This window comes from Cherax quadricarinatus, chromosome 26 (genome assembly GCF_038502225.1).
Source record: "Cherax quadricarinatus isolate ZL_2023a chromosome 26, ASM3850222v1, whole genome shotgun sequence".
Lineage (NCBI taxonomy): Eukaryota > Metazoa > Arthropoda > Malacostraca > Decapoda > Parastacidae > Cherax > Cherax quadricarinatus.
The window spans coordinates 3507606-3534309 of NC_091317.1; the positions used below are offsets into that span (position 1 = coordinate 3507606).

Sequence of the window (26704 nt, forward strand, 5' to 3'; positions counted from 1 at the left end):
ATGATAGTGGTGAGGTAGTGTGGTAGTGGTGAGGCAGTATGGTAGTGGTGAGGCAGTATGGTAGTGGTGAGGCAGTATGGCAGTGGTGAGGCAGTATGGTAGTGGTGAGGCAGTATGGTAGTGGTGAGGCAGTATGGTAGTGGTGAGGCAGTATGGTAGTGGTGAGGCAGTATGGTAGTGGTGGGGCAGTATGGTAGTGGTGAGGCAGTATGGTAGTGGTGAGGCAGTATGGTAGTGGTGAGGCAGTATGGTAGTGGTGAGGCAGTATGGTAGTGGTGAGGCAGTATGGTAGTGGTGAGGCAGTATGGTAGTGGTGAAGCAGTATGGTAGTGGTGAGGCAGTATGGTAGTGGTGAGGCAGTATGGTAGTGGTGAGGCAGTATGGTAGTGGTGAAGCAGTATGGTAGTGGTGAGGCAGTATGGTAGTGGTGAGGCAGTATGGTAGTGGTGAAGCAGTATGGTAGTGGTGAGGCAGTATGGTAGTGGTGAGGCAGTATGGTAGTGGTGAGGCAGTATGGTAGTGGTGAGGCAGTGTGGTAGTGGTGAGGCAGTGTGGTAGTGGTGAGAGGTGGAGGCAGTATGAGGAGTGGAGTAGCATGAGTGGTGAGGCAGCATGGCAGTGGTGAGGCAGTGCAGAGGTATGAGGCAGTGTGGGCAGTGGTGGAGGCAGTGTGGAGTGGTGAGGCATGTGTGGCAGTGGGAGGGCAGCATGGCAGTGGTGAGGCAGTATGGCAGGTGGCATGAGGCAGCATGGCTGTTGGGTGGAGGCAGCAGGTAGTGGTGAGGCAGCATGGCTGCAGAGGCAGTGGCAGTAGGGTGAGGCAGTGGCATGGTGAGGCAGGCAGAGTGGTGAGGCAGCATGGCTGTGGTGAGCAAGCATGGCAGGGTGAGGTACAGAGGCATGGGAGGCAGGCAGTGGTAAAGAGGCAGCATGGCAGTGGTGAGGCAGCATAGGTAGGTGAGGCAGCATGGTAGGCAGAGGCAGCACAGAGGCAGCATGGCAGGTGGTAGGCAGGTGGGGCTGGCAGTGGTGAGGCAGCAGGGCAGTGGTGGAGGCAAGTAGTATGCAGAAGGCATGGTGCAGTGGAGGCGGCAGTGGTGAGGCAGTGTGGCAGTGGTGAGGCAGCATGGTAGCAGCAGGCAGTGGTAGCAGGAGGCAGGCAGGGTGGTAGGCAGCAGTGGTGTGGGGCAGCATGGTAGTGGTGGGGCATGGGCAGTGCAGGGAGGCAGTATGGCAGTGGTGAGGGGCAGCATGGTAGTGGTGAGGCAGCATGGCAGTGGTGAGGCAGTATAGTGGTGGTTGGGCAGTGGTGAGCAGCACAGAGTGGTGAGGCAGGTATGTAGTGGTGGGGTAGGCCAGACTGCCCACATTTTCTTGCCCTCTGTCACTTAAGTTTACACACATCACTTCATAAGTGAACTAGATTTATCACTTGCAAGGTCACTCTTAAAAAAATTTTTTTTTTGCCTTTGCTTTTTGCTTGTACTCACCTATTTGTACTCACCTATTTGTGGTTGCAGGGGTCGAGTCCTAGCTCCTGGCCCCGCCTCTTCACCGGTTGCTACTAGACCCTCTCTCTCCCCGCTCCATGAGCTTTATCAAACCTCGTCTTAAAACTGTGTATGGTTCCTGCCTCCACTACGTCATTTTCTAGGCTATTCCACTGCCTTACAACTCTATGACTGAAGAAATACTTCCTACTATCTCTCTGACTCATTTGTGTCTTCAACTTCCAATTGTGGCCTCTTGTTTCTGTGTCCCCTCCCTGGAACATCCTGTCTCTGTCCACCTTGTCTATTCCACGCAGTATTTTATATGTCGTTATCATGTCTCCCCTGACCCTCCTGTCCTCCAGTGTCGTCAGGCCGATTTCCCTTAATCTTTCTTCATAGGACATTCCCCTTAGCTCTGGAACTAACCTTGTCGCAAACCTTTGTACTTTCTCTAGTTTCTTGACGTGCTTTATCAAGTGCAGGTGTGTGTGTGTGTGTGTGTGTGTGTGTGTGTGTGTGTGTGTGTGTGTGTGTAAGGGAGAGAGAGAGAGGCAGACAGACAACAAAACAGAGAGAGGAACGTGGTATACATTCATAAACACGCTGAGACTTGTATAATGCATTTCTCGGTCTCCTGACCTCATGCAGCATGGTACCAGCTGGCTCTCCACGCATGATTAATTCCTGACGAAGGAGAGAGAGAGAGAGAGAGAGAGAGAGAAAGTACTACACTTGGCTCCACTTCGAGGACAGCGTAAAGCAAGCTTCTATACCACAAGACGGGCAGAAAGCAGCAACTTCACTCTGGCTGTACCCTTCTCCAGAACATCACTTCATCTGAGATCATTTATCCCCAGGATGACTCGAGTATGGAACACATTCGTACAGCATTATGATGTCAGCGAGATAGTCAGTTGATCAAATGAAAATGTTGGTCCACAGATGGCTCCAACTTCATCCTGTTCCCTACTTGCATGTTTCATAATAAAAATACTTGTATGTTTCATAACATTAAAAATGCTTTGAAATGAGCTGATGTAGGTAACAGCTCTTAGCTTGTCAATAAAGTTAGGAATCCTTAACTTGTAAATAGCTTGTCAATAAAGCTAGGGATCCTTAACCTTGTCAAACCCTGTGTAAAGAAAAAAGTGTGTGTGTATCGTAAGGGGTTCTTGAATGGAGATATCACAGGTTGAAAGTAGACACACTTGTAGGATGGTAGATATATTGTCAGACTGAGACGAGAGATGGAGCCCGGTGCCAAGCCTGTTCACGTCTTGTAGGTCTGCCGCCGAGTGAGAGCGGGACAGAGGAATGGGCCTCCTCGTGAGCAACCCGTGACGTCACACCAAGCCACAGGCCTACGAGGGATCTCGTGTCTAAAGCACAGGGATGATACTAATATGCTATGCTATATAATACTGGGAATACAGGGATCAGCAACTATGCTGACAGCTCGGTCATGTTACGTATGTCGTCCCGACATACACTACTATACTATAGGCTGAACAGGCAGGCGGATCTGGGCTGATTCTATACAATAACAAATTCATATATAACTTAGAACTAATGGATGGTACAACATGATTTTGACGTAATGGGTGTTAACGTAATCATTACAAACTATAAGAACAAATCATTATACAATATGGATGGAATTGATCGATCGATCTGTATTCATGCACTCTACGGATTCTGAGGAAGAATAATTATATACAAAGAAGTGTTTAACAGAAAGGCAGATTCGGTGCACACAAATCTAGACTGTTAATTCTCAGAATACGGAGGGAACGTGAACACGAAAATTTCTGACAAACTGATCAGCAAATAATAAAACACACAATTGACAAATTCATTCATCTCGGACATCTAATTATACAGACTATGTACATTTAAACCCAATTCTGCAAGGGCTAGGTTTACATATGCAGAATGGTTATCATCTCTGGGAGGGTCGAATTCCTCTGCAATGGCTAACACATGCCTTGACTGAGAGAGATCTGAAGGAGTATCTACAAGATACAGGTACAATCACTAGTGACTGTGGAATTACTAATTCGTCTGCTAGGAGTACTCAACTCGACTATTCGATACAGTAATTCTTGGCTCATAAGTCACTAATGAGTACTGGTGGCTTCACAGTAAGAATAAGCTCTTCCTGGAGCAGGAATCGAATCACACCAGAACACAAGGGATCGGTTCTTTGGGCATTTTTGACATCCTCGACAGTAAATGGAGGATCTGCAGTAACTACACTAACGTGTCGCGATAAAGCATCTGCGACTACATTCGACTTGCCAGGTAAATTTTCAAAAGTGGGATTGAACTCTTGGATAGTCAAGGTCCATCTGGCTAACCTTCCAGTAGGCTGTTTGTTCTGGAATAAAGGTAACAGTTCTTCCTTACTGGAGGAAAGAACAAACTCGGTGGAGTGGATGACTCCCGAGGGATCTCGTGTCTAAAGCACAGGGATGATACTAATATGCTATGCTATATAATACTGGGAATACAGGGATCAGCAACTATGCTGACATGTGTGTGTAAGGCTGCAGAGGACTTGGGAGTCTTCACCGAGGTTATCACCTGAAAAGAACTTTGGTTCTGTCTAGATGAAGGACTATCGTGAACTAGGTTTATGATTTTAGGATAGACAAGCGGAAGGCTCTCTCCCCAACCCTTCGCTCTCTCCGCCCACCCACTGCTGACATGAAGACAGGTTGGGAAATGTGCCATACCATTTAGGAAACATGACTTGGAATTGAAAGGAAAGATGGAACTGGATGAGAGACGTGATCTACAACTACCTCTACTAAATTATTCTTGTTACTCCACTGTCACTCGTAGAACTGTGTTCTACTTATGGTTGCCACCGGTTTTATTATGCCTATCACACCCCATCTACATTTACAATCATAAACTGGCTTTCCTCATTATCACCTGATCGTCTTGATGCAGTTGCTAAACTAACATCAGGAATGTGTTGACGTCAGAGTGTTCCAGCGTAGCAGCATCAAGTTGAATACTCTCCTTGCAAATTGTTTGTCAAGCTAGTTGTTGAATGTGTTGACCACGCCCTAACAACCATAGTGCCAAGTTTAGTCCATTCTACAATAATTCAGTTTGCATAAATTTTGTCAGCACCTGCTGGTGTTGCAGCACCCCCTGCTGGTGTTGCAGCACCCCCTGCTGGTGTTGCAGCACCCCCTGCTGGTGTTGCAGCACCCCCTGCTGGTGTTGCAGCACCCCCTGCTGGTGTTGCAGCAGCCCCTGCTGGTGTCACAGCAGCCCATGCTGGTGTTACAGCAGCCCCTGCTGGTATCACAGCAGCCCCTGCTGGTGTTGCAGCACCCCTGCTGGTATCACAGCAGCCCCTGCTGGTGTTGCAGCAGCCCCTGCTGGTGAAACAGCAGCCCCTGCTTGTGTATACTCACTTGTTAACACCGTCGAAGTCAGCGCCGATACCCACATGATCCACGCCAGCCACCTTCCTCACGTGGTTGATGTGAGCTGTGGGAGAGAGAGAGAGAGAGAGAGAGAGAGAGAGAGAGAGACGAATGAGTTAACTACAGTACTTGACTATTAATCACGTAATTTATTTCCTCACTCTACTCGCACTCTATTTTAGTTTTGCACACTTCATATTATTCTGTCATTTCTGTTTTCTTCTCCTTTAATTTTTACTGTTACTGCTTTCGTTTCTGCTTTCCTCATGTACCACATAAGTATTGAGCTATCTCTCTCTCTCTCTCTCTCTCTCTCTCTCTCTCTCTCTCTCTCTCTCTGTCACACAAATACATCACTGGTGCGAATAAATGGCAATTTATATGTTTTCTCTGACAATGCCTTGATAAAATTGGATCAAAATAGTTTTGAAGGCTTATAGCATTGGTTTTTCTATAGCTGCTATATATATATATATATATATATATATATATATATATATATATATATATATATATATATATATATATATATAGAAAATATTCAAACAGCTCCGGGGAGAACCTTGAGTTTTCCCTGAGGTACGTTTATTGTCTTCTCTGAGGATGAGGGTCCCCATTCCAGCTATAGAGGTGGTACTTCCCTAAAATATATATATATAATATATATATATATATAATATATATATATATATATATATGAGAGAGAGAGAGAGAGAGAGAGAGAGAGAAGCCTGTGCCAAGTTCAAATAATCGCCAGCTGTGCTGGAGGTTCTGCTTGTTCAGGATGAGGGATGGAGGCCCCAGGGTATGCTACCTCACATGTAGAAGCAGCCTTTGCTTTCAGACCCCTCACGAGCCTCGAGGTGGTTAACACCACACCAGAGTCTGTCCTCTGTATGCTTGTTCAGGGCTGTATCAGTGAGAGTTCTCATAATGACACTCCAAACTCTACTTACATTGTGCATTATTGGCTCATACCCACTGTACCGTGTAAGTAATTTTATGCAATGTAAGTTCTGTTAGTAAGAATATATTGCAAACCATAGGCTGTTTTCTGGTGTATATTTATCATCTTTGATTGTTGCTTTGATTGTGCTTTAAACTGATGTCTTACACAGCAAGGTACTGTAGGACTTTGACAGTTTTTGTGTTCGTGTGTGTCTGTGTACCCGTGTGTGTGTACCTGTCTAATTGTACTCACCTATTTGTGGTCGCAGGGGTCGAGACTCGGCTCCTGGCCCCACCTCTTCACTGACCGTACTGGGTCCTCCCTCTCCCTACTCCATGAGCTTTATCATACCTCGTCTTAAAACTATGTATAGCTTCTGCCTCCACTACATCGCTTGCCAGACTATTCCACTTCCTAACAACTCTGTGGCTGTAGAAATACTTCCTAACATCCCTTTGACTCATCCGAGTCTTCAGCTTCCAATTGTGACCCCTTGTATCTGTGTCCCATCTCTGGAACATCCTGTCTCTGTCCACCTTGTTTATTCCACGCAGTATTTTGTATGTCGTTATCATGTCTCCCCTGACCCTCCTGTCCTCCAGTGTCGTAAGACCGATTTCCCTTAACCTGAGATCTGGAACCAGCCTTGTTGCAAACCTTTGCACTTTCTCTAATTTTTTGACGTGTTTGACCAGGTGTGGGTTTCAAACTGGTGCTGCATACTCCAGTATGGGCCTGACGTATATGGTGTACAGAGTCTTGAACGATTCCTTACTGAGGTACCGGACGCTATTCTCAGGTTTGCCAGGCGCCCATATGCCGCAACAGTTATCTGATTAATGTGTGCTTCTGGCGATGTACTCGGTATTATACTTACTCCTAGATCTTTCTCCTTGAGTAAGGTTTGCAGTCTTTGGCCTCCTAGCCTATACTCTGTCTGCTGTCTTCTTTGCCCTTCTCCGGTCTTCATGACTTTGCATTTGGCGGGGTTGAATTCTAGGAGCCCGTTGCTGGACCACGCATCCAGCCTGTCCAGGTCTCTTTGTAGACCTGTCTGGTCTGCATCTGATTTAATTCTCCTCATTAACTTCACATCATCTGCAAACAGGGACACTTCTGAGTCTATCACTTCCGTCATGTCGTTCACATACACCAAGAACAGCACTGGTCCCAGGACTGACCCCTGTGGGACCCCGCTCGTCACCGGCGCCCACTGTGATATCTCATCATGGATCATGACTCGTTGTTGTCTCCCTGTTAGGTATTCTCTGATCCATTGCAGTGCCCTTCCTGTTACATGTACCTGTTCCTCTAGCTTCTGTACTAATCTCTTGTGAGGAACTGTGTCGAAGGCCTTCTTGCAGTCCAAGAAAATGCAATCAACCCACCCCTCCCTCTCATTTCTTGCCTCAGTTACAGTGTCATAAAACTCTAGTAGGTTTGTGACAAAGGATTTGCCTTCCACGAATCCGTGCTGGCTGTCGTTTATAATCTTGTTCCGGTCCAGGTTCTCCACCACTCTCCTCCTGATAATCTTCTCCATGACTTTGCATACTGTACACGTCAGTGACACTGGTCTATAATTCAGTCCTTCATTTCTGTCTCCTTTCTTAAAGATGGGAACTACATTTGCTTTCTTCCATACTTCAGGTACTTGCCCAGTTGCAAGGGAAGTGTTGAAGATTTTGGTTAGTGGCACACGTAGTGTCTCTGCTCCCTTTCTAAGGACCCACGGAGAGATGTCCGGTCCGACCGCCTTTGAGGTATCAAGGTCACTTAGGAGCTTCTCCACCTCCTCCTCAGTTGTGTGTAATTCATCCAACACTTGTTGGTATATCCCTTGTTGATGTTTCCCACTGTTTTGTCTTCCCAGTGTCCCTTCAGCCTCCACTGTAAATACTTCCTGAAATCTCATGTTGAGCTCCTCACATACTTCTTGGTCGTTTCTTGTGAGCTCCCCACCTCCTTTCCTCAGCCTGATTACCTGGTCCTTGACTGTTGTCTTCCTCCTGATGTGGCTGTAAAGCAGTTTTGGATCAGACTTGACTTTAGATGCTATGTCGTTTTCATACTGCCGCTGTGCCTCTCTCCTTATCTGTGCATACTCGTTTCTGGCTCGTCGACTAATCTCTCTATTTTCCTGAGTCCTTTGCCTTCTGTACTTTCCATTCTCTAGAGCCTCCCTACACCTTCGGGTAAACCAAGGGCTCGTTCTGTCTTTCCCATTATTTCTCTTACCCTTGGGAACAAACCTTTCCTCTGCCTTCTTGCATTTTGTTGTTACGAAGTCCGTCATTTCGTTTACTGATTTTCCTACCAACTCCTGTTCCCACTGAACCTCCTGCAGGAAGGTCCTCATTCCTGTGTAGTCCCCCCTTTTAGAGTTTGGCTTTTCCCTTTCTACTCCTGTTACCCTCTCCACTTTTAGCTCCACAATGTATTCAAAGCTCATAACCACGTGGTCACTAGCTCCAAGGGGCCTTTCATATGTGATGTGCTCAATGTCTGAGTTACTCATGGTGAACACAAGGTCCAGTCTTGCTGGTTCATCCTCCCCTCTCTGTTAGTGTCCCTAACATGTTGGTGTATGAGGCTTGCCAGCACCACATCCATCATCTTGGTTCTCCATGTTTCGGGACCCCCATGTGGCTCCAGATTTTCCCAATCAATCTCCCTGTGACTGAAGTCGCCCATGACCAGTAACTTCGCTCTACTCGAGTGAGCCCTTCTTGCTATCTCAGCTAGTGTGTCCACAATTGCTCTGTTGCACTCATATTCCTCTCTTGGCCTCCTGCAGTTCTGTGGTTGGTTATACATCACTGCAATGACTACCCTGTGTTCCCCTGACTGAACTGTATCTACTATGTAATCCCTTTCTCCAGTCTCGTCCATTCCTTCCATTTCTTGATAACCCCACCGGTTTTTAATTAGCAGTGCAACCCTTCCTCCCCCTCTGCTCCTTCTATCCTTCCTCACGATCTGATATCCGGGTGGGAAGATTGCATCTGTTATTATCCTTGTGAATTTTGTTTCTGTAACCGCTACGATGTCTGGGGACATCTTGATTCTTTCATGCCACTCCTCACATTTATTCGCTATTCCATCAGCATTTGTGTACCAAACCTTGAACTTCTTTTCTATAACTGTGGTCTGAGAAGAAAAGTGGGTTAGGAAGAGCAGGTGCCCTGGCAGTGGTCTATAGAGGGTTGCTGTGGGGGTGGGGGCAGAGAGCCTATGGAGGGTTTCAGTGGGGTTAGGGTTGTGGTGAGGGGGGATGGGGGAGAGGGCCTATGGGGGGTTATAGTGGGGGTAGGGGTTGTGGTGAGGGGGATGGGGATAGAGGGTACAGTGTGTGGGTTGCTGTGGGGGTGGGGTTTATGATGAGGGGAGTGGGTACATTGTGTGGGTTATTGTGGGTTTCTGTGGGGGTGGGGTTTGAGCTGAGGGGGATGTGTGGGTTACTGTGGCAGTGGGGTTTGTGCAGAGGGGGATGTGTGGGTTACTGTGGGTTTCTGTGGGGGTGGGGTTTGTGCTGAGGGGGATTGGGGGAGAGGGTACAGTGAGTGGGTTTTGGGTTAGGTTGTTTGATTGCTTTGGGATTGCCATGGATGTGTTCCTTCTGTGGGTGGTACTGGAGGAGGTTGTGCTTATTCTTCCACCTGGGTCTGATTTCTCCTGCTCTCCACCTTCCTTTCCTCCTTGCACCCTCTCTTTCAGTGTCATCCTTTCTTCTTGTGTTCTGTCTCAGTCCAGGTACACACTCCGGAACTTCTGATTGCCCCGTAGGCGCGCTTCTCCTGCAGGATCCGGTTTCGAGCTGACTCTGCCTTGAAAATCACTTTGGACACTTTTTTTCCTCTCGCAAACCACCCAATTCTCAGAAAAATTGGCAGCTGGATCATGTCGTCTTCTCCTATTGCTTTCATGATGCTTTCAATCGTTTTTTTCTCCTGTTTCCTTGCCTCGTAAGTTTCCCCATCTACTTCTTGGAGCCCATAGACAAAAATGGCCCTCTCCCTTTCGTCTTCCCACTGTACTTCCCTGAGCATCCTCTGATATGAATTAGTTTCTACCACTGACGCGTTGCTTCCTACTGTCTCTTCCCTATCCGGTGTCCCTCTGCTTATCTCTTCCTGGACATGGCAGTTGTCTGTTAGAGCCTCTGTGTATAGCCTAGCTCATTCATTGTCTTTAGTCCCCTCATTAGTTCCTGCTGTTCTCCCTGCCTTTTCCTGGGCCTCCCTTGGGTCCGATAGTCATTTCATACAGTATATCTCCTTTGTTCCTTACTGTTCCCTCATCGGTGACTGATGTAGTAGTTCTTGGTGTCATGGCTGTACTGTCCTTTGGTTCTGTAGGCTGTGATTTGTAATTCCCATTTCCTGCCCTCCTCAGCTATTTTCTCTTCCATTTTCTTGCCGAGCTCTCTCAGCCTCCTCTCCCACTCCTCTCTTCTCGTGAGCTCTGCCTCCCAGTCTTCTCTCCAGGTCCACCTCTCACTTCATCCACCGTTCCTTTGGTTCTCCGTCCGGGTTTTTGGTGCCCCATGTTTCTTTTCCACAGAACATAAGAAAGAAGGAACACTGCAACAGGCCTACTGACCCATGCAGAGCAGGTCCATGTCGTCCCCCCGGATTAACCCAATGACCCCCTCCCCGGATTAGCCCAATGACCCACCCAGTCTGGTCACCTCCACTCAAGGAAGGAGCACGACGCCAGACCCAGCAGCACAAGCTAGTCAGGTCCAACTCACACCCACCCACACCCACTCATGTATTTATCTAACCTATTTTTAAAACTACACAACGTTTTAGCCTGAATAACTGTACTCGGGAGTTTGTTCCACCCATCCACAACTCTATTACCAAACCAGTGCTTTCCTATATCCTTCCTGAATCTGAATTTTTCCAACTTGAAACCATTGTGAGTCCTGTCTTGGCTAGAAATTTTCAGCGTATGCCAAGAGTGCTGTGTGTAGGGGGGTGTTTGTTGTGGGGAGGGGAGTGTTTGTTGTGGGAAGAATGGGGAAGGAGGCAGGGAGGGGAAAAGGATAGTGAGCTGGAGGGGGGACAGCCGCAGAGGGAAGAGAGATGGGGGAAGACTAAGGGGGACAGGGGGAAGAGCAATGGGGGGAGGGGTGTAGTGTGTGTGAGAGAGAGAGAGAGAGAGAGAGAGAGAGAGAGAGAGAGAGAGAGAGAGAGAGAGGGAGAGAGAGGGTGAGGGAGAAGATAGAAGAGAGAAGGAAATCCACTGAGAGGACAAATGCTAGGTCTACTGAGGAGAGAGAGAGAGAGAACGAAGACTCACCCACGACGTCTCTGACGGAGGCGTGTTCACTACAGGTGAGAAAGTGAGTGTAGAAACTGACCATCACCACACCTCCGTTAACAGCCTGGGGGAGGAGAAGACAGGCAACGAAATACGTCAAGACACAAGTTCATAACAACTTAAGAGAACAAAGTATAAAAATTAAACCCGTCTCCCTACGGTACAGTTCAGCTCACTCCGCACCTGCACCTGTCCTGGGGTATATATTTTATCCATCATGCGTATGCTGCTCTGTCTGCCGTCTAGTATACCTGGAGGATGGTATACTGAAGTTATATTTTCTCCTACGCTAGACATGGGCTCTCGGTAAAAGATTTTTTCTTTTGGCATCATCTCTTTGTTAGAGACAGTCTCTCTCTCAAACACACACACACACACACACTAGCATTACTCACCACCTTCCTGAGAATATCGTCGGGGACGTTCCTGGGATTCTTGCAGATAGCGTAGACGGAGGAGTGACTGAAGATGACGGGAGCTCGCGACACCTCCAGCGCCTCCTTCATGGTGGCTTGAGACACGTGGGAGAGATCCACCAGCATCCCAAGACGGTTCATCTCTCTCACTACCGTCTGTAGGAGAGAGGCGAGAGATGAGAGATTCACAAACATCCCGAGACGCGTCATCTCTCTCATCTGGAGAAGAATGAAACAGCGGAACACAATGTACAGTGCCACACAGACAAAATATTATACCCCACAGATAACATATAGTGCCAGACACAACGCATAGTGCCACACAGACAACATATAGTACCACACTGACAATATATAGTGCCACACAGACAAGATATGCCATATAACTCTAACAAAGTACAACACATGACAACAAGAGTGGCTCTTACCCTGCCGAAGTGTGTTAGACCCCTGGGGGAGTCGGGGTCCTCCAGGTCCGTCTCGCTGGCCCTGGCACACTCAGCCCTGTGGGGAAGATACACTCCTGACAGCATATATTAATGGCGTAGATGATACTTTAGGCTAAGTTATTTAATGATTTCATCATGAAATGACCAATTTTTTCTACTATACATACACTCCATTCAAGGCCTCGAAGCTGGAGTCATGATTCAAGGTATTCTGGATGCCCTCCACTATCTTGGATCAAGCCTGATCATTTCCCGTTCCCTAGCCCTTCTTTTAATGATGATGATAATAATAATAATAATAATAATAATAATAATAATAATTACTCTGTATTATAATCTAGGCTGTTTTTATTTGACATGATTCCATAAGTGAATGTTAGTCATGTGCCAGATAGGTTGGTTGCTGCCATCTATGGTGAACATCCATCGTGATTTTCTTTTATAACTGTTCTGTTCTTTCATAAAAATGTATGGTATTGTATAGCTCTTCGCCTCGCCTGTGTTTCCACGCACCGGTATTGTCTTTCAGCTTCGTATTTCTAGGATATTTCCCAAGACACGACAGACATGGATCTCTGTTGGACGCACCAACAACACAGCAACACAAACCCAGGTGGGATATTGGAGGAATTTTATGGGAAAATCATGTTCCAGATATTTTGTACTGTAGAAGAGAGGCTTAGAAACTTGAGTGAAAAGAAAAAAAAATCTCAAACAAATCTCAAACAAGAGATAACAGTATCAGCAAGGGAGTCAGCAGAAAAGTCATCAGATTCAACAGTGAACATCAAAATGGTATACAATACCGACAGGTTGTTAGGTAAGACACATATGCAACAGTTAGACAACTATATTCCGAAACGTTTCGCCTACACAGTAGGCTTCTTCAGTCGAATACAGAAAGTAGGCAGGAACAGTAGAGATGTGAAGACGATGTAATCAGTCCATTACCCTTGTAGTCGTAGAATTTGAGGTTGTCAGTCCCTCGGCCTGGAGAAGTTCAGTTCCTTAGTCAGGATCTATCTGAAGATCAAGCGACAGTGCGGAGACTTAAATACTGTCGTACCTCTCCTTCCGACAGTATTTAAGTCTCCGCACTGTCGCTTGATCTTCAGATAGTTCCTGACTATGGAACTGAACTTCTCCAGGCCGAGGGACTGACAACCTCAAATTCTACGACTACAAGGGTGATGGACTGATTACATCGTCTTCACATCTCTACTGTTCCTGCCTACTTTCTGTATTCGACTGAAGAAGCCTACTGTGTAGGCGAAACGTTTCGGAATATAGTTGTCTAACTGTTGCATATGTGTCTTACCTAACAGATTCAACAGTACATCATAAAATAAGCAACTTTTTGTGAGTGTATCACATGGTACAAAAGAACATCAACACAACTAATTCAAGCAACACAGTTATTAGTTGACGAGGCACTCCCTCCAAGGCTGAGCACTTCGCAATTCTTACCAGTTACCAGGATAGAGAGATAGAGAGAGAGAGAATCAGTACATGCTGTCATGCCTCTTGCTACAAGCTGTAAACTAACTCTGTAACAACGAATGAACGTCATGTTGAGGACTCACAAGACGAGACTGATCCTTACACAACTGCTAAAGTAGAAACTTACAATAATTCTCTAAATATATTTGAAAATCTATCATTCCAAACAAATGCATTGTTGTCACGATTAACCCGCAAGCTAGAAGCGCTTATAAAATGGTTAATTCACACAACTCGATATTATCGTCACAAACATTATTGGAGAAGGTCTGAAACAGAGATTAGATTTTGTCGCAGGAGTGACTAGTGTACTGTGCAACACACACATCCATCCCGCGGACGGTAGCGCCAGAGTGTATGGATATACAACAGGCCTATGAACTAGTTCCCAAAAGGGTTAACTGGATTTATATTGATAATTGGCTAACTGTTGAAGGCAAATTGAGGATATTTGTTAAACATATGTTGCATCTTCTTTTCATTAATAAGATACCTTGACATTTCATTTAGGATTTTATACTTTCTATTTCTATATTCTTCAATAACCGGACAATTAAACACATGGTTTTCAAGACAGTAACTACAAGGCTGACCACATACTGTGTATTTAGTTTAATCAACATGTATGTGTCTGCCAAACTGCCAAAAATACTTATAACCAAGCCTAAGCCTGGCTACTACAACACCAGTATTAACATTGCAAGTTGGTTCGTAAACATACTTATCAACGTTCATGTTATCATAGTGAGTGATAGATTTACTCAGGCTTCTAACTGCATTCCTATGACATTCACTTTCATTATTTACTTCTCTCCTAATATTATTCCTAATGCTAAACACAGATATATCAAAGTTGTATTCTACATCTTCCTTTTGAGTACATTTTTGCTTAACAATATCATGGAGTGACTGAATCCATAAAAGTGGTACATTACATTAATTAATTTTACTCTGATTCTTGAGTATCTATATCTGACTTCTCCAATGGTATGTTGTTAGTTATCATGTAAGATCCTTCAGTGATGACAGAATCAGTAATTGTCGAAGAGTCAAGCTCGATGCTATTAGGATGGTAAACAATTCAGTTTGCAGTGTAGACGCCCAGTTGATTCTTCGGCCAAACTCGACATGGTTACTACAGTTTCTATCTAGGGAGGTGTCAACAAAAGCAGAAGTTGTGTACGAATGGTATATAATACCGACAAGATGAGAGTAAGACACAAGTGCAACATCTGGGTATCTTTATTGTAGACGTTTCGCCATCCAGTGGCTTTATCAATACAAATTCTAGGACATAACTTGAAGACAGTAGAACTATGTACAGAAGATGAGGTAATCAGTCCCTCAACCTAGGAGTAGGTGCGAACAGCACCATAGTCGTGGAGATTCTGAAGCAGAAGAAAGAATCCTGGCGCTTATATAGCAACGTCAGGTGAAGCAGACGAGGGCAAATTCACTGTACATAGTTCTACTGTCTTCAAGTTATGTCCTAGAATTTGTATTGATAAAGCCACTGGATGGCGAAACGTCTACAATAAAGATACCAAGATGTTGCACTTGTGTCTTACTCTCAAAAGCAGAAGTTGCATTGCCAGTAGACACCTACTTAGCTCCATCATTGTGCTTAATTTATGGTGTGTTAGTGTTAACAGTTAAGCGAGAAATTTCATCTTAAGAAATTGCATTTGAAAATGATTTAAAGAAAGTTTTACTAGTGACGAGCTGCTTGGGAATGGTTTTCAGAACGGTGGGAATTAAAGTAGGAGTTTGAAGTAATCAATCCATCAGCCTGGAGTCGATGTGGTCAGTCTATCGATCTTTTATCAAGACTGATGGACTGAACACATCGACTCCAGACTGAGGAATTGATTTCCTCAAACTCCTCCTTAACTCCCGCCGTTCTTCTCTGTACAGGACTGAAGAATTCACTGGCTTACGAAACGTTTCCTTGGTTCATGACACCACTGGGTACCTTCTCAACGATCAAAGCACCAGCTATATACACGTCAGTTATATCAGAGGTTCTCAGGCAGTTAGAACTCATTAAGGAGACACTGTAACTTGCAGAAGTTGTTGTTGTGATGGGTCAGACACTCTGTGTCAAAGTGGCAGACTTGTTGACAAAGATTCGCTGGGTTCCTGAATCAGAGATTCATGAATCTCATGAGTTTCTCATGACGGAGTGCAAAAATATTCTAGAGAGCTATACATGTATACAAAGGCACTGTGAAGCAATGATGAGATGTGCATGGACACACCAGGTGATGCTACTGCAGGTGTGGGGACTCACCAGGTGGTGCTACTGCAGGTGTGGGGACTCACCAGGTGGTGCTACTGCAGGTGTGGGGACTCACCAGGTGGTGCTACTGCAGGTGTGAGGACTCGCCAGGTGGTGCTACTGCAGGTGTGGGGACTCGCCAGGTGGTGCTACTGCAGGTGTGAGGACTCACCAGGTGGTGCTACTGCAGGTGTGAGGACTCGCCAGGTGGTGTTACTGCAGGTGTGGGGACTCACCAGGTGGTGCTACTGCAGGTGTGGGGACTCACCAGGTGGTGCTACTGCAGGTGTGGGAACTCACCAGGTGGTGCTACTGCAGGTGTGGGTACTCACCAGGTGGTGCTACTGCAGGTGTGGGGACTCACCAGGTGGTGCTACTGCAGGTGTGGGGACTCGCCAGGGGGTGCTGCTGCAGGTATGGGGATTCACCAGGTGGTGCTACTGCAGGTGTGAGGACTCGCCAGGTGGTGCTACTGCAGGTGTGGGGACTCACCAGGGGGTGCTGCTGCAGGTATGGGGATTCACCAGGTGGTGCTACTGCAGGTGTGGGGACTCACCAGGGGGTGCTACTGCAGGTATGGGGATTCACCAGGTGGTGCTACTGCAGGTGTGGGGACTCACCAGGGGGTGCTACTGCAGGTATGGGGATTCACCAGGTGGTGCTACTGCAGGTGTGGGGACTCACCAGGGGGTGCTACTGCAGGTGTGAGGACTCGCCAGGTGGTGCTACTGCAGGTGTGGGGACTCACCAGGTGGTGTTACTGCAGGTGTGGGGACTCACCAAGGGGTGTTGCTACAGGTGTGGGGACTGACCAGGGGGTGGTGATGCAGGTGTGGAGACTCACCAGGGGGTGCTGCAGGTGTGGGTGAGTGTCAAGTATCGTACACCAAGGTCCCTCAGGGCTCTCAACACACCTAGAGAGTTCTGTATAGCGTGACCTCCCTCAACACCGATCAAGCTGGCGATGCGACCTTCCTTGAAGGCAGCTTCCACCTCTGTAAACATAACATCTCTCTTAGTTGTACTTCTCTTAAGTTACTCTTAACACTTGTCTTAGTTATTCTCAACACCTGCCTACGTTACTGTCTCACATACTAACTCGGTATACAAAACTTTCCTCAGCAGAGTCGGACAAAATCTCTTAGTCTACCCCCTGACAATGTAAATGTACACACAGGCAAACACGCACACAAACAAGAAACAAAGAAACATAAATAAACACACATCAAACATATATGATGAAGATATACACAGAAGATATATACACGAGTATTGCATATATTTTCTCGTCTCAAATAAAGACCGTCTTCAACAGGCACTTAACACCTCGTCGTGAGGGTGAAAGACACAGTTATCAGCTTCTGTTGCATCGAGTCCATGTGGGTTTGTGTGTGCCGCTCACCAGTGTAGTGTGAAATTTTGTGCTTTGTTGTAAGCAGTTAGTTGTCCATGAGGGTATAAAGATGTAAAGGCTTGGAGAAATGGGGAGAGTTAATTCTGGCTTCATAAGAGGCATTTTGTCGCCTGGGATTGTTCGGTAAACTGGCGGAGCTCACAGGAGGTAGGGGAGTGATGGTAGGGGAGTGATGGTAGGGGAGAGGTAGTAGGGGAGTGATGGAAGGGGAGTGATGGTAGGGGAGTGATGGTAGGGGAGTGATGGTAGGGGAGTGACGGTAGGGGAGAGGTAGTAGGGGAGTGATGGAAGGGGAGTGATGGAAGGGGAGTGATGGTAGGGGAGTGATGGTAGGGGAGTGATGGTAGGGGAGTGATGGTAGGGGAGTGACGGTAGGGGAGAGGTAGTAGGGGAGTGATGGAAGGGGAGTGATGGTAGGGGAGTGATGGTAGGGGAGAGGTGCTAGGGGAGTGATGGTAGGGGAGTGATGGTAGGGGAGAGGTGGTAGGGGAGTGATGGTAGGGGAGTGATGGTCGGGGAGTGATGGTAGGGGGTGATGGTAGGGGAGAGGTGGTAGGGGAGTGGTGGTAGGGGAGTGGTGGTAGGGGAGTGATGGTAGGGGAGTGGTGGTAGGGGAGTGCTGGTAGGGAAGTGGTGGTAGGGGAGTGATGGTCGGGGAGTGATGGTCGGGGGGAGATGGTCGGGGAGTGATGGTCGGGGAGTGATGGTAGGGGAGTGATGGTAGGGGTGTGATGGTGGGGGAGTGATGGCAGGGGTGTGATGGTGGGGGAGTGGTGGTAGGGAAGTGACGGTAGGGGAGTGATGGCAGGGATGTGATGGAAGGGGTGTGATGGTGGGGAGTGATGGCAGGGGAGTGATGGTGGGGGAGGGATGGTAGGGGAGGGATGGTAGGGGAGTGGTGGTAGGAGTGTGATGGTGGGGGGAGTGATGGTTGGGGTGTGATGGTATGGGAGTGATGGGGAGTAATGGTAGGGGAGTGAGGGTATGGGTGTGATGGTAAGGGAGTGATGGTAAGGGAGTGATGGTGGGGAGTGATGGTGGGGAGTGATGGTGGGGAGTGATGGTGGGGAGTGATGGTGGGGGAGTGATGGTGGGGGAGTGATGGTGGGGGAGTGATGGTGGGGGAGTGATGGTTGGGAGTGATGGTTGGGAGTGATGGTAGGGATGTGACGGTAGGGGTGTGATGGTAGGGGAGTGATGGTGGGGGAGGGATGGTGAAGGAGTGATGGTAGGGGAGTGGTGGTAGGGGAGTGGTGGTAGGGGAGTGATGGTGGGGAGGGATGGTGTGGAGTGATGGTAAAGGAGTGATGGTAAAGGAGTGATGGTGGGGAGTGGTGGTAGGGGAGTGGTGGTTGGGGTGGGGTGGTTGGGGTGTGGTGGTAGGGGAGTGATGGTAGGGGAGTGATGGTAGGGGAGTGATGGTAGGGGAGTGATGGTAGGGGAATGATGGTAGGGGAATGATTGTAGAGGAGTGATTGTATGGAAGTGATTGTAGGGGAGTGGTAGGGGAGTGGTGGTAGGGGAGTGGTGGTAGGAGATTGATGGTAAGGGAGTCGTGCTGGGGGAGTGGTGGTAGGGGAGTGGTGGTGGGGGTTTGATGGTAGGGGAATGATGGTAGGGGAATGATTGTAGGGGAGTGATTGTAGGGGAGTGGTGGTAGGGGAGTGGTGATGGGCAATGGTGGTAGGGGAGTGGTGGTAGGGGAGTGATAGGGGAGTGGCGGTAGGGGAGTGGTGGTAGGGGAGTGATAGTAGGGGAGTGATAGTAGGGGAGTGATAGTAGGGGAGTGATAGTAGGGGAGTGATGGTAGGGGATTGATGGTAGGGGAGTGATGGTGGGGGAGTGATGGTAGGGAAGTGATGGTAGGGAGTGATGGTTGTGAGTGATGGTAGGGATGTGACGGTAGGGGTGTGATGGTGAAGGAGTGATGGTTGGGGAGTGATGGTGGGGGAGTGATGGTGGGGGAGTGATGGTAGAGGAGTGATGGTGGGGAGGGATGGTGTGGAGTGATGGTAAAGGAGTGATGGTAGGGGAATGATGGTAGGGGAGTGATGGTAGGGGAATGATGGTAGGGGAGTGATTGTAGGGGAGTGATTGTAGGGGAGTGAAGGTAGGGGAGTGATAGTGGGGAGTGGTGGTAGGGGATTGGTTGTAGGGGAGTGGTGGTAGGGGAGTGATGGTAGGGGAGTGATGGTAGGGGAGTGATGGTAGGGGAATGATGGTAAGGGAATGATGGTAGGGGAATGATGGTAGGGGAATGATTGTAGGGGAGTGATGGTAGGGGAGTGATGGTAGGGGAGTGATGGTAGGGGAGTGGTGGTAGGGGAGTGGTGGTAGGAGATTGATGGTAAGGAAGTCGTGCTGGGGGAGTGGTGGTAGGGGAGTGGTGGTGGGGGTGTAATGGTAGGGGAGTGGTGGTAGGGGAGTGGTGGTAGGGGAGTGGTGGTAGGGGAGTGGTGGTAGGGGAGTGGTGGTAGGGGAGTGGTGGTAGGGGAGTGGTGGTAGGGGAGTGGTGGTAGGGGAGTGGTGGTAGGGGAGTGGTGGTAGGGGAGTGGTGGTAGGGGAGTGGTGGTAGGGGAGTGGTGGTAGGGGAGTGGTGGTAGGGGAGTGGTGATTGGGGAGTGGTGATGGGGAATGGTGGTAGCGGAGTGGTGATAGGGGAGTGATAGTAGGGGAGTGGCGGTAGGGGAGTGATAGTAGGGGAATGATAGTAGGGGCGTGATAGTAGGGGAGTGATGGTAGAGGAGTGATGGTTGAGGAGTGATGGTAGAGGAGTGATGGTAGGGGAGTGATGGTAGGGGAGTGATAATAGGGGAGTGATGGTAGGGGAGTGGTGGTGGGGGAGACATGTTAGGATATTAACAGTAAAAAAGAAGGATGGCGGGGGAATGATGACAGGATAATGATGGTAGTGGAATGATGGCAGAGGAGTGATATCCTGGGAAATGAAAGGGAACTTATATATATATATATATATATATATATATATATATATATATATATATATATATATATATATATATATAAATATATATATAATATATAAATATATATATAATATATAAATATATATATATAATATATAAATATATATATATATAATATATATATATATATATATAATATATATATATATATATATATATATATATATATATATATATATATAAAGAGAGAGAGAGAGTCAGTGTAAGCCCACAGGTTGGCTTCAGAGCACATGTAGCCGAGGCAGGGATAATAAGACCTGAGTTAGTGGAAGCTACCAGCTGCAACTCTTTATATCCTCTCTGTGAGAAAGATGACACTGTTGCCTTCCGTCCCCTGGTAATTGATGGCTTGGTGATGGGTTAGTTGTTTGGTTGATGGGTTGGTTGTTTGGTTGATGGGTTGGTTGGTTTGTTGATGGGTTGGTTGCTTGGTTGATGGGTTGGTTGGTTTGTTGATGGGTTGGTTGGTTTGGTTGATGGGTTGGTTGGTTTGTTGATGGGTTGGTTGTTTGGTTGATGGGTTGGTTGTTTGGTTGATGGGTTGGTTGTTTGGTTGATGGGTTGGTTGGTTTGTTGATGGGTTGGTTGGTTTGTTGATGGGTTGGTTGTTTGGTTGATGGGTTGGTTGTTTGGTTGATGGGTTGGTTGTTTGGATAATGAACTGGTTGTTTGGTTGATGGGTTGGTTGTTTGGTTGATGGATTGGTTGCTTGGTTGATGGGTTGGTTGTTTGGTTGATGGGTTGGTTTTTTGTTGATGGGTTGGTTGTTTGGTTGATGGGCTGGTTTGTTTGTTGATGGGTTGGTTGTTTGGTTGATGGGTTGGTTGTTTGGTTGATGGGTTGGTTGTTTGGTTAATGGGTTGGTTGGTTTGTTGATGGGTTGGTTTGTTGATGGGTTGGTTGTTTGGTTGATGGGTTGGTTGTTTGGTTGATGAGTTGGTTGTTTGGTTGATGGGTTTGTTGGTTGTTTGGTTGATGGGTTGGTTGTTTGGTTGATGGGTTGTTTGGTTGATGGGTTGGTTGATGGGTTGGTTGCTTGGTTGATGGATTAGTTGTTTTGTTCATGGGTTGGTTGTTTGGTTGATGGGTTGGTTGGTTTGTTGATGGGCTGGTTGCTTGGTTGATGGGTTGGTTGGTTTGTTGATGGGTTGGTTGTTTGGTTGATGGGTTGGTTGGTTTGTTGATGGGTTGGTTGTTTGGTTGATGGGTTGGTTGTTTGGTTGATGGGTTGGTTGTTTGGTTGATGGGTTGGTTGTTTGGTTGATGGGTTGGTTGTTTGGTTGATTGGTTGGTTGGTTGATGGGTTGGTTGTTTGGTTGATGGGTTGGTTATTTGATTGATGGGCTCTTTGTTTGGTTGATGGGTTGGTTGTTTGGTTGATGGGTTGATTGTTGATGGGTTGGTTGGTTTGTTGATGGGTTGGTTGTTTGGTTGATGGGTTGGTTGTTTGGTTGATGGGTTGGTTGTTTGGTTGATGGGTTGGTTGTTTGGTTGATGGGTTGGTTGTTTGGTTGATGGGTTGGTTGTTTGGTTGATATGTTGCTTGTTTGGTTGATGGGTTGGTGGTTTGATTGATGGGTTGGTTGTTTGGTTGATGGGTTAGTTGTTCTATGGGTTGGTTGTTTGGTTGATGGGTTGGTTGTTTGGTTGATGGGTTGGTTGTTTGGTTGATGGGTTGGTTATTTGGTTGATGGGTTGGTTGGTTTGGTTGATGGGTTGGTTGGTTTGTTGATGGGTTGTTTAGTTGATGGGTTGGTTGTTTAGTTGATGGATGGGTTGTTTGGTTGATGGGTTGGTTGTTTGGTTGATGGGTTGGTTGTTTGGTTGATGGGTTGGTTGTTTGGTTGATGGGTTGGTTGTTTGGTTGATGGGTTGGTTGGTTTGTTGATGGGTTGGTTGTTTAGTTGATGGGTTGGTTGTTTAGTTGATGGATGGGTTGTTTGGTTGATGGGTTGGTTGTTTGGTTGATGGGTTGGTTGTTTGGTTGATGGGTTGGTTGTTTGGTTGATGGGTTTGTTGGTTTGTTGATGGGTTGGTTGTTTGGTTGATGGGTTGGTTGTTTGGTTGATGGGTTGGTTTGTTGATGGGTTGGTTGTTTGGTTGGTTGATGGGTTGGTTGTTTGGTTGATGGGTTAATTGGTTTGTTGATGGGTTGGTTGTTTGGTTGATGGGTTGGTTGTTTGGTTGATGGATTGGTTGTTTGGTTGATGGGTTGGTTTTTTGGTTAATGGGTTGGTTGTTTGGTTGATGGGTTGGTTGTTTGGTTGATGGATTTGTTGGTTTGTTGATGGGTTGGTTGTTTGGTTGATGGGTTGGTTGTTTGGTTGATGGGTTCGTTGTTTGGTTGATGGGTTGGTTGTTTGGTTGATGGGTTGGTTGTTTGGTTAATGGGTTGCTTGGTTGATGGGTTGGTTGGTTGATGGGTTGTTTGGTTGATGGGTTGGTTTGTTGATGGGTTGGTTGTTTGGTTGATGGGTTGGTTGTTTGGTTCATGGGTTGGTTGTTTGGTTGATAGGGTGGTTGTTTGGTTGATATGTTGGTTGTTTGGTTGATGGGTTGGTTTGGTTGATGGGTTGGTTGGTTTGTTGATGGGTTGGTTGGTTTGTTGATGGGTTGGTTGTTTGGTTGATGGGTTGGTTGGTATGGTTGATGGGTTGGTTGGTTTAGTTGATGGGTTGGTTGTTTGGTTGATGGGTTGGTTGGTTGATGCTTTGGTTGTTTGGTTGATGGGTTGGTTATTTGGTTGATGGGTTGGTTATTTGGTTGATGGGTTGGTTGGTTTGTTGATGGGTTGGTTGGTTTGTTGATGGGTTGGTTGTTTGGTTGATGAGTTGGTTGTTTGGTTGATGGGTTGGTTGTTTGGTTGACGGGTTACTTGTTTGGTTGATGGGTTGGTTGTTTGGTTGATGGGTTGGTTGTTTGGTTGATGGGTTGCTTGTTTGGTTGATGGGTTGGTTGTTTGGTAGATGGGTTAGTTGGCGAGTGGGTTGAAAGTTTTGGGACTGCACCTCAAATTTCCACTTCACTTCTCCGACCTCTTTGACATTCAGTTTGGTTACACACACAAACACACACAAACACACACACACACGTATACACATACACACACACACACACACATACATACACACACATACACACACACACATACACACACATACACACACATACACACACATACACACACACACATACACACCACATACACACACACACACACACACACACACACACACACGCACACACACACACACACACACACACACACATATGAGAGACCCCTTGGGGCCAGTGGTAATGTGGTTCTAAGCTTTGAATATACAGTAGAGTTACAAGTGGAGAGGGAAGCAGGAAGGGCAAGATAAATGAAGTCAAACTACAAGAGAGGCGACTACACAGGCATGAAGAATTTCCTGCACGAAGTTCAGTGGGACAGAGAACTGGCAGTGAAGGCAGTAAATGAGATGATGGAATATGTGCCAACAATATGCAAGGTAGCTGATGAGAGGTTTGTATCCAAGGGTAAGAGAAATAACGAGAAGACCAGGATGAGCCCTTGGTTCCCTCAAAGGTGTCGAGGCCAAAACCAAGTGTGTTAGAAAATGGAAGAATTATAGAAAGCAAAGAACTCAGGAGAATAAGGAGAGTAGTCGTAGAGCCAGAAATGAATATGCGCAGGTAAGAAGGGAGGCCCAGCGACAATACGAAAATGACATAGCAGCAAAAGCTAAATCTGACTCGAAGCTGTTGTACAGCCACATCAGCAGGAAAACAACAGCCATGGACTAGGTAATCAGGCTGAGGAAGGAAGGAGGGAAGATCACAAGAAACGACTGAGAAGTGAGGAACTCAACATGAGATTCAAAGTGTTCACGGAAGAGACAGAAGGGACCCCAGGAAGACGGAGAGGTAGGGTACACCAAGTATTAGACACAATTCATACAACCGAGAAAGAAGTGAAGAGGCTGGTAAGCGAGCTAGATACCTCAAAGGCAATGGGCCGGATAACATCTCTCCATGGGTCCTGAGAGAAGGAGCAGAGGCGTTATGCGTGCCACTAACAACAATCAACACTATCGAAACAGGGTGTCATCCTGAGGTATGGAAGGCACCAAATGTAGTCCCATTTTTTAAAAAAGGAGACAGACACGAAGAATTAAACTACAGACCAGTGTCACTAGCATGTATGCAAAGTCAGGGAGAAGATTATCAGAAGAGTGGTGGAGCACCTAGAAAGGAACGAGCTTATCAACGACAACCAGCACAGTTTCAAAGATGTAATCCTGTGTCACAAACCTACTGGAGTTCTGTAACAAGGTGACAGCAGTAAGACAAGAGAGAGAGGGGTGGGAAGATTGCGTTTCCTAGGTCTTTAAGAAGGCTTTTGACACAGTTCCACACACGAGATTGGTGCATAAGCTGGAGGACCAGGCAGGTATAACAGGAAAGGTGCTACAATGGATCGGGGAATACCTGTCAGGAAGACATCAGTAATGGTAAGAGACGAAGTGTCAGAGTGGGCGCCTGTTAAGAGTGGGGTTCCACAGGGGTCAGTCCTAGGACCGGTGCTGTTTCTGGTATATGTGAACGACAAGACGGAAGGAATAGACTCCGAAGTGTCCCTGTTTGTAGGGTCCCTTCAATCGGAGGAGGACCAGGCAGAACTATAAAGGGATCTGGACAGGCTGCGGACCAGGTATCTCATAAATTGCATCTCGTATATGTATCTCATTATTGAATCTCATAAATGTCAACCTGTGACCCAATCAAACTTTGTTATTATTTAACTTCATTACCTAACAGAATACTCCATTCTACTGATTACACAGCAACACAGTAAATGACATGCTGCACTTTAAAACTTGTATTCCTTGTACTTCTCTGTATCATGTTCAAATTAATAAATAAATAAAAATAAACCCAACCAAGTGCAAAGTCATGAAGATTGGGAAGGGCAAAGAAGACCGCAGACGGAATACAGTCTAGGTGGCTACAAACCTCACTCAAGGGGAAAGGACCCTGTACACTGTGTATGTCAGGCCTGTATTGGAGTATACAACACTAGTTTGGAACCCACACCTAGCCAGTCACATACGGAAATTAGAGAATGTGCAAAGGTTTGCAACAAGACTAGTGCCGGAGCTAAAAGGCATGTCTAACGAGAAGTGGTTAAGCAAAATCGGTCTGACAACATTGGGGGACAGGAGAAATAGAGGGTATATGATAACGACATATAAAATACTGAGAGGAATTGACAAGGTAGAGAGAAACAGGATGTTCCAGAGATGGGACACAGCAACAAGGGGTCACAATTGGAAATTGAAGACTCAGATGAATCACAGGGATGTTAGGAAGTATTTCTTCAGTCACAGAGTTGTCAGAAAGTTGAATAGTCTGGGAGGTGATGTAGTGGAAGCAGGATCCATACACAGCTTTAAGAAGAGGTATGATAAAGCTCATGGAGCAGGAAGAATGACCTAGTAGCGATCAGTAAAGAGGAGGGGCCAGGAGCTGTGAATCGACCCCCGCAACCACAACTAGGTGAGTACACACGCGCACTGGGATTATCTAAGTATACTACACAAGTACATAGTAACACTACTGACACACACATACGCAAATAAAACACAAAGAAACACACAAACAAATCGCTCATACAAGCCACAACACACACACACACACACACACACACACACACACACACACACACACACACAGAGTTGTGCTAAGTGAATCAATTATACATGGTTAACTGACAATGCAATTCCCTCATTACTAAATGGAATGCTAATTACATCTGCATTTAATTCAACTCATTTAACACCTTGTGGATTCGCGATAAATTTTGCTACAAAGTTCAATTGTATCGTGAAAAGTTTCATGGCAAACTTTTGTAAAATGGATGGATGTGTGTGAATGTATGTATTATTGTACCCACGGAACTAGTGGTATTGATCAATAACAACACTGCACTAGCCAAGGAGTCGAACCCATGCTGTTTTGGCCCGCCTCATGGTGAAGAGAAAACGCGTTACGCTTTAGACCACTAGACCACACAATCCTTAACAATGGTGCATCCAGCCAAGATAGATGATGTACCCACCATCGACGGACATACGGTGGTGTGGACGCCTCTGAGTTAATTTCATTCTACTTCTTGTTTGTGTACTAGCTCAACAAGCCACTTGTTCCGTGGGTAAATATACTGCTTGTTGAGCTAGTACACAAACGGAGTAGAATGAAATAGTTCAGAGGCGCCCACACCACCGTATGTCCTTCGATGGTGGGTACAACATCTGGCTTGGCTGGATGCACCATCGTTAAGGATTGTGTGGTCTAGTGGTCTAAAGCGTCATGCGTTTTTTCTTGCCATGAGGCGGGCCAAAACTGCATGAGTTCGACTCCTTGGCTAGTGCAGTGTTGTTATATATATATATATATATATAT

At 46.6% G+C, this 26704-nt stretch overlaps 1 protein-coding gene across 1 annotated transcript in view; it reads right to left on the minus strand.

The window, feature by feature from the left end:
- LOC128691638 (dipeptidase 1) overlaps positions 1–26704 on the minus strand; it is a 36186-nt gene that overhangs the window by 4117 nt on the left and 5365 nt on the right. The window contains exons 3-7 of the mRNA XM_053780476.2: positions 16701–16851; positions 12058–12133; positions 11609–11785; positions 11193–11277; positions 4925–5000 (exon numbers count right to left, since the gene is read on the minus strand). Coding sequence (XP_053636451.1) covers positions 4925–5000; positions 11193–11277; positions 11609–11785; positions 12058–12133; positions 16701–16851 — 565 coding nt within the window. The remainder of the gene's footprint in view (positions 1–4924; positions 5001–11192; positions 11278–11608; positions 11786–12057; positions 12134–16700; positions 16852–26704) is intronic.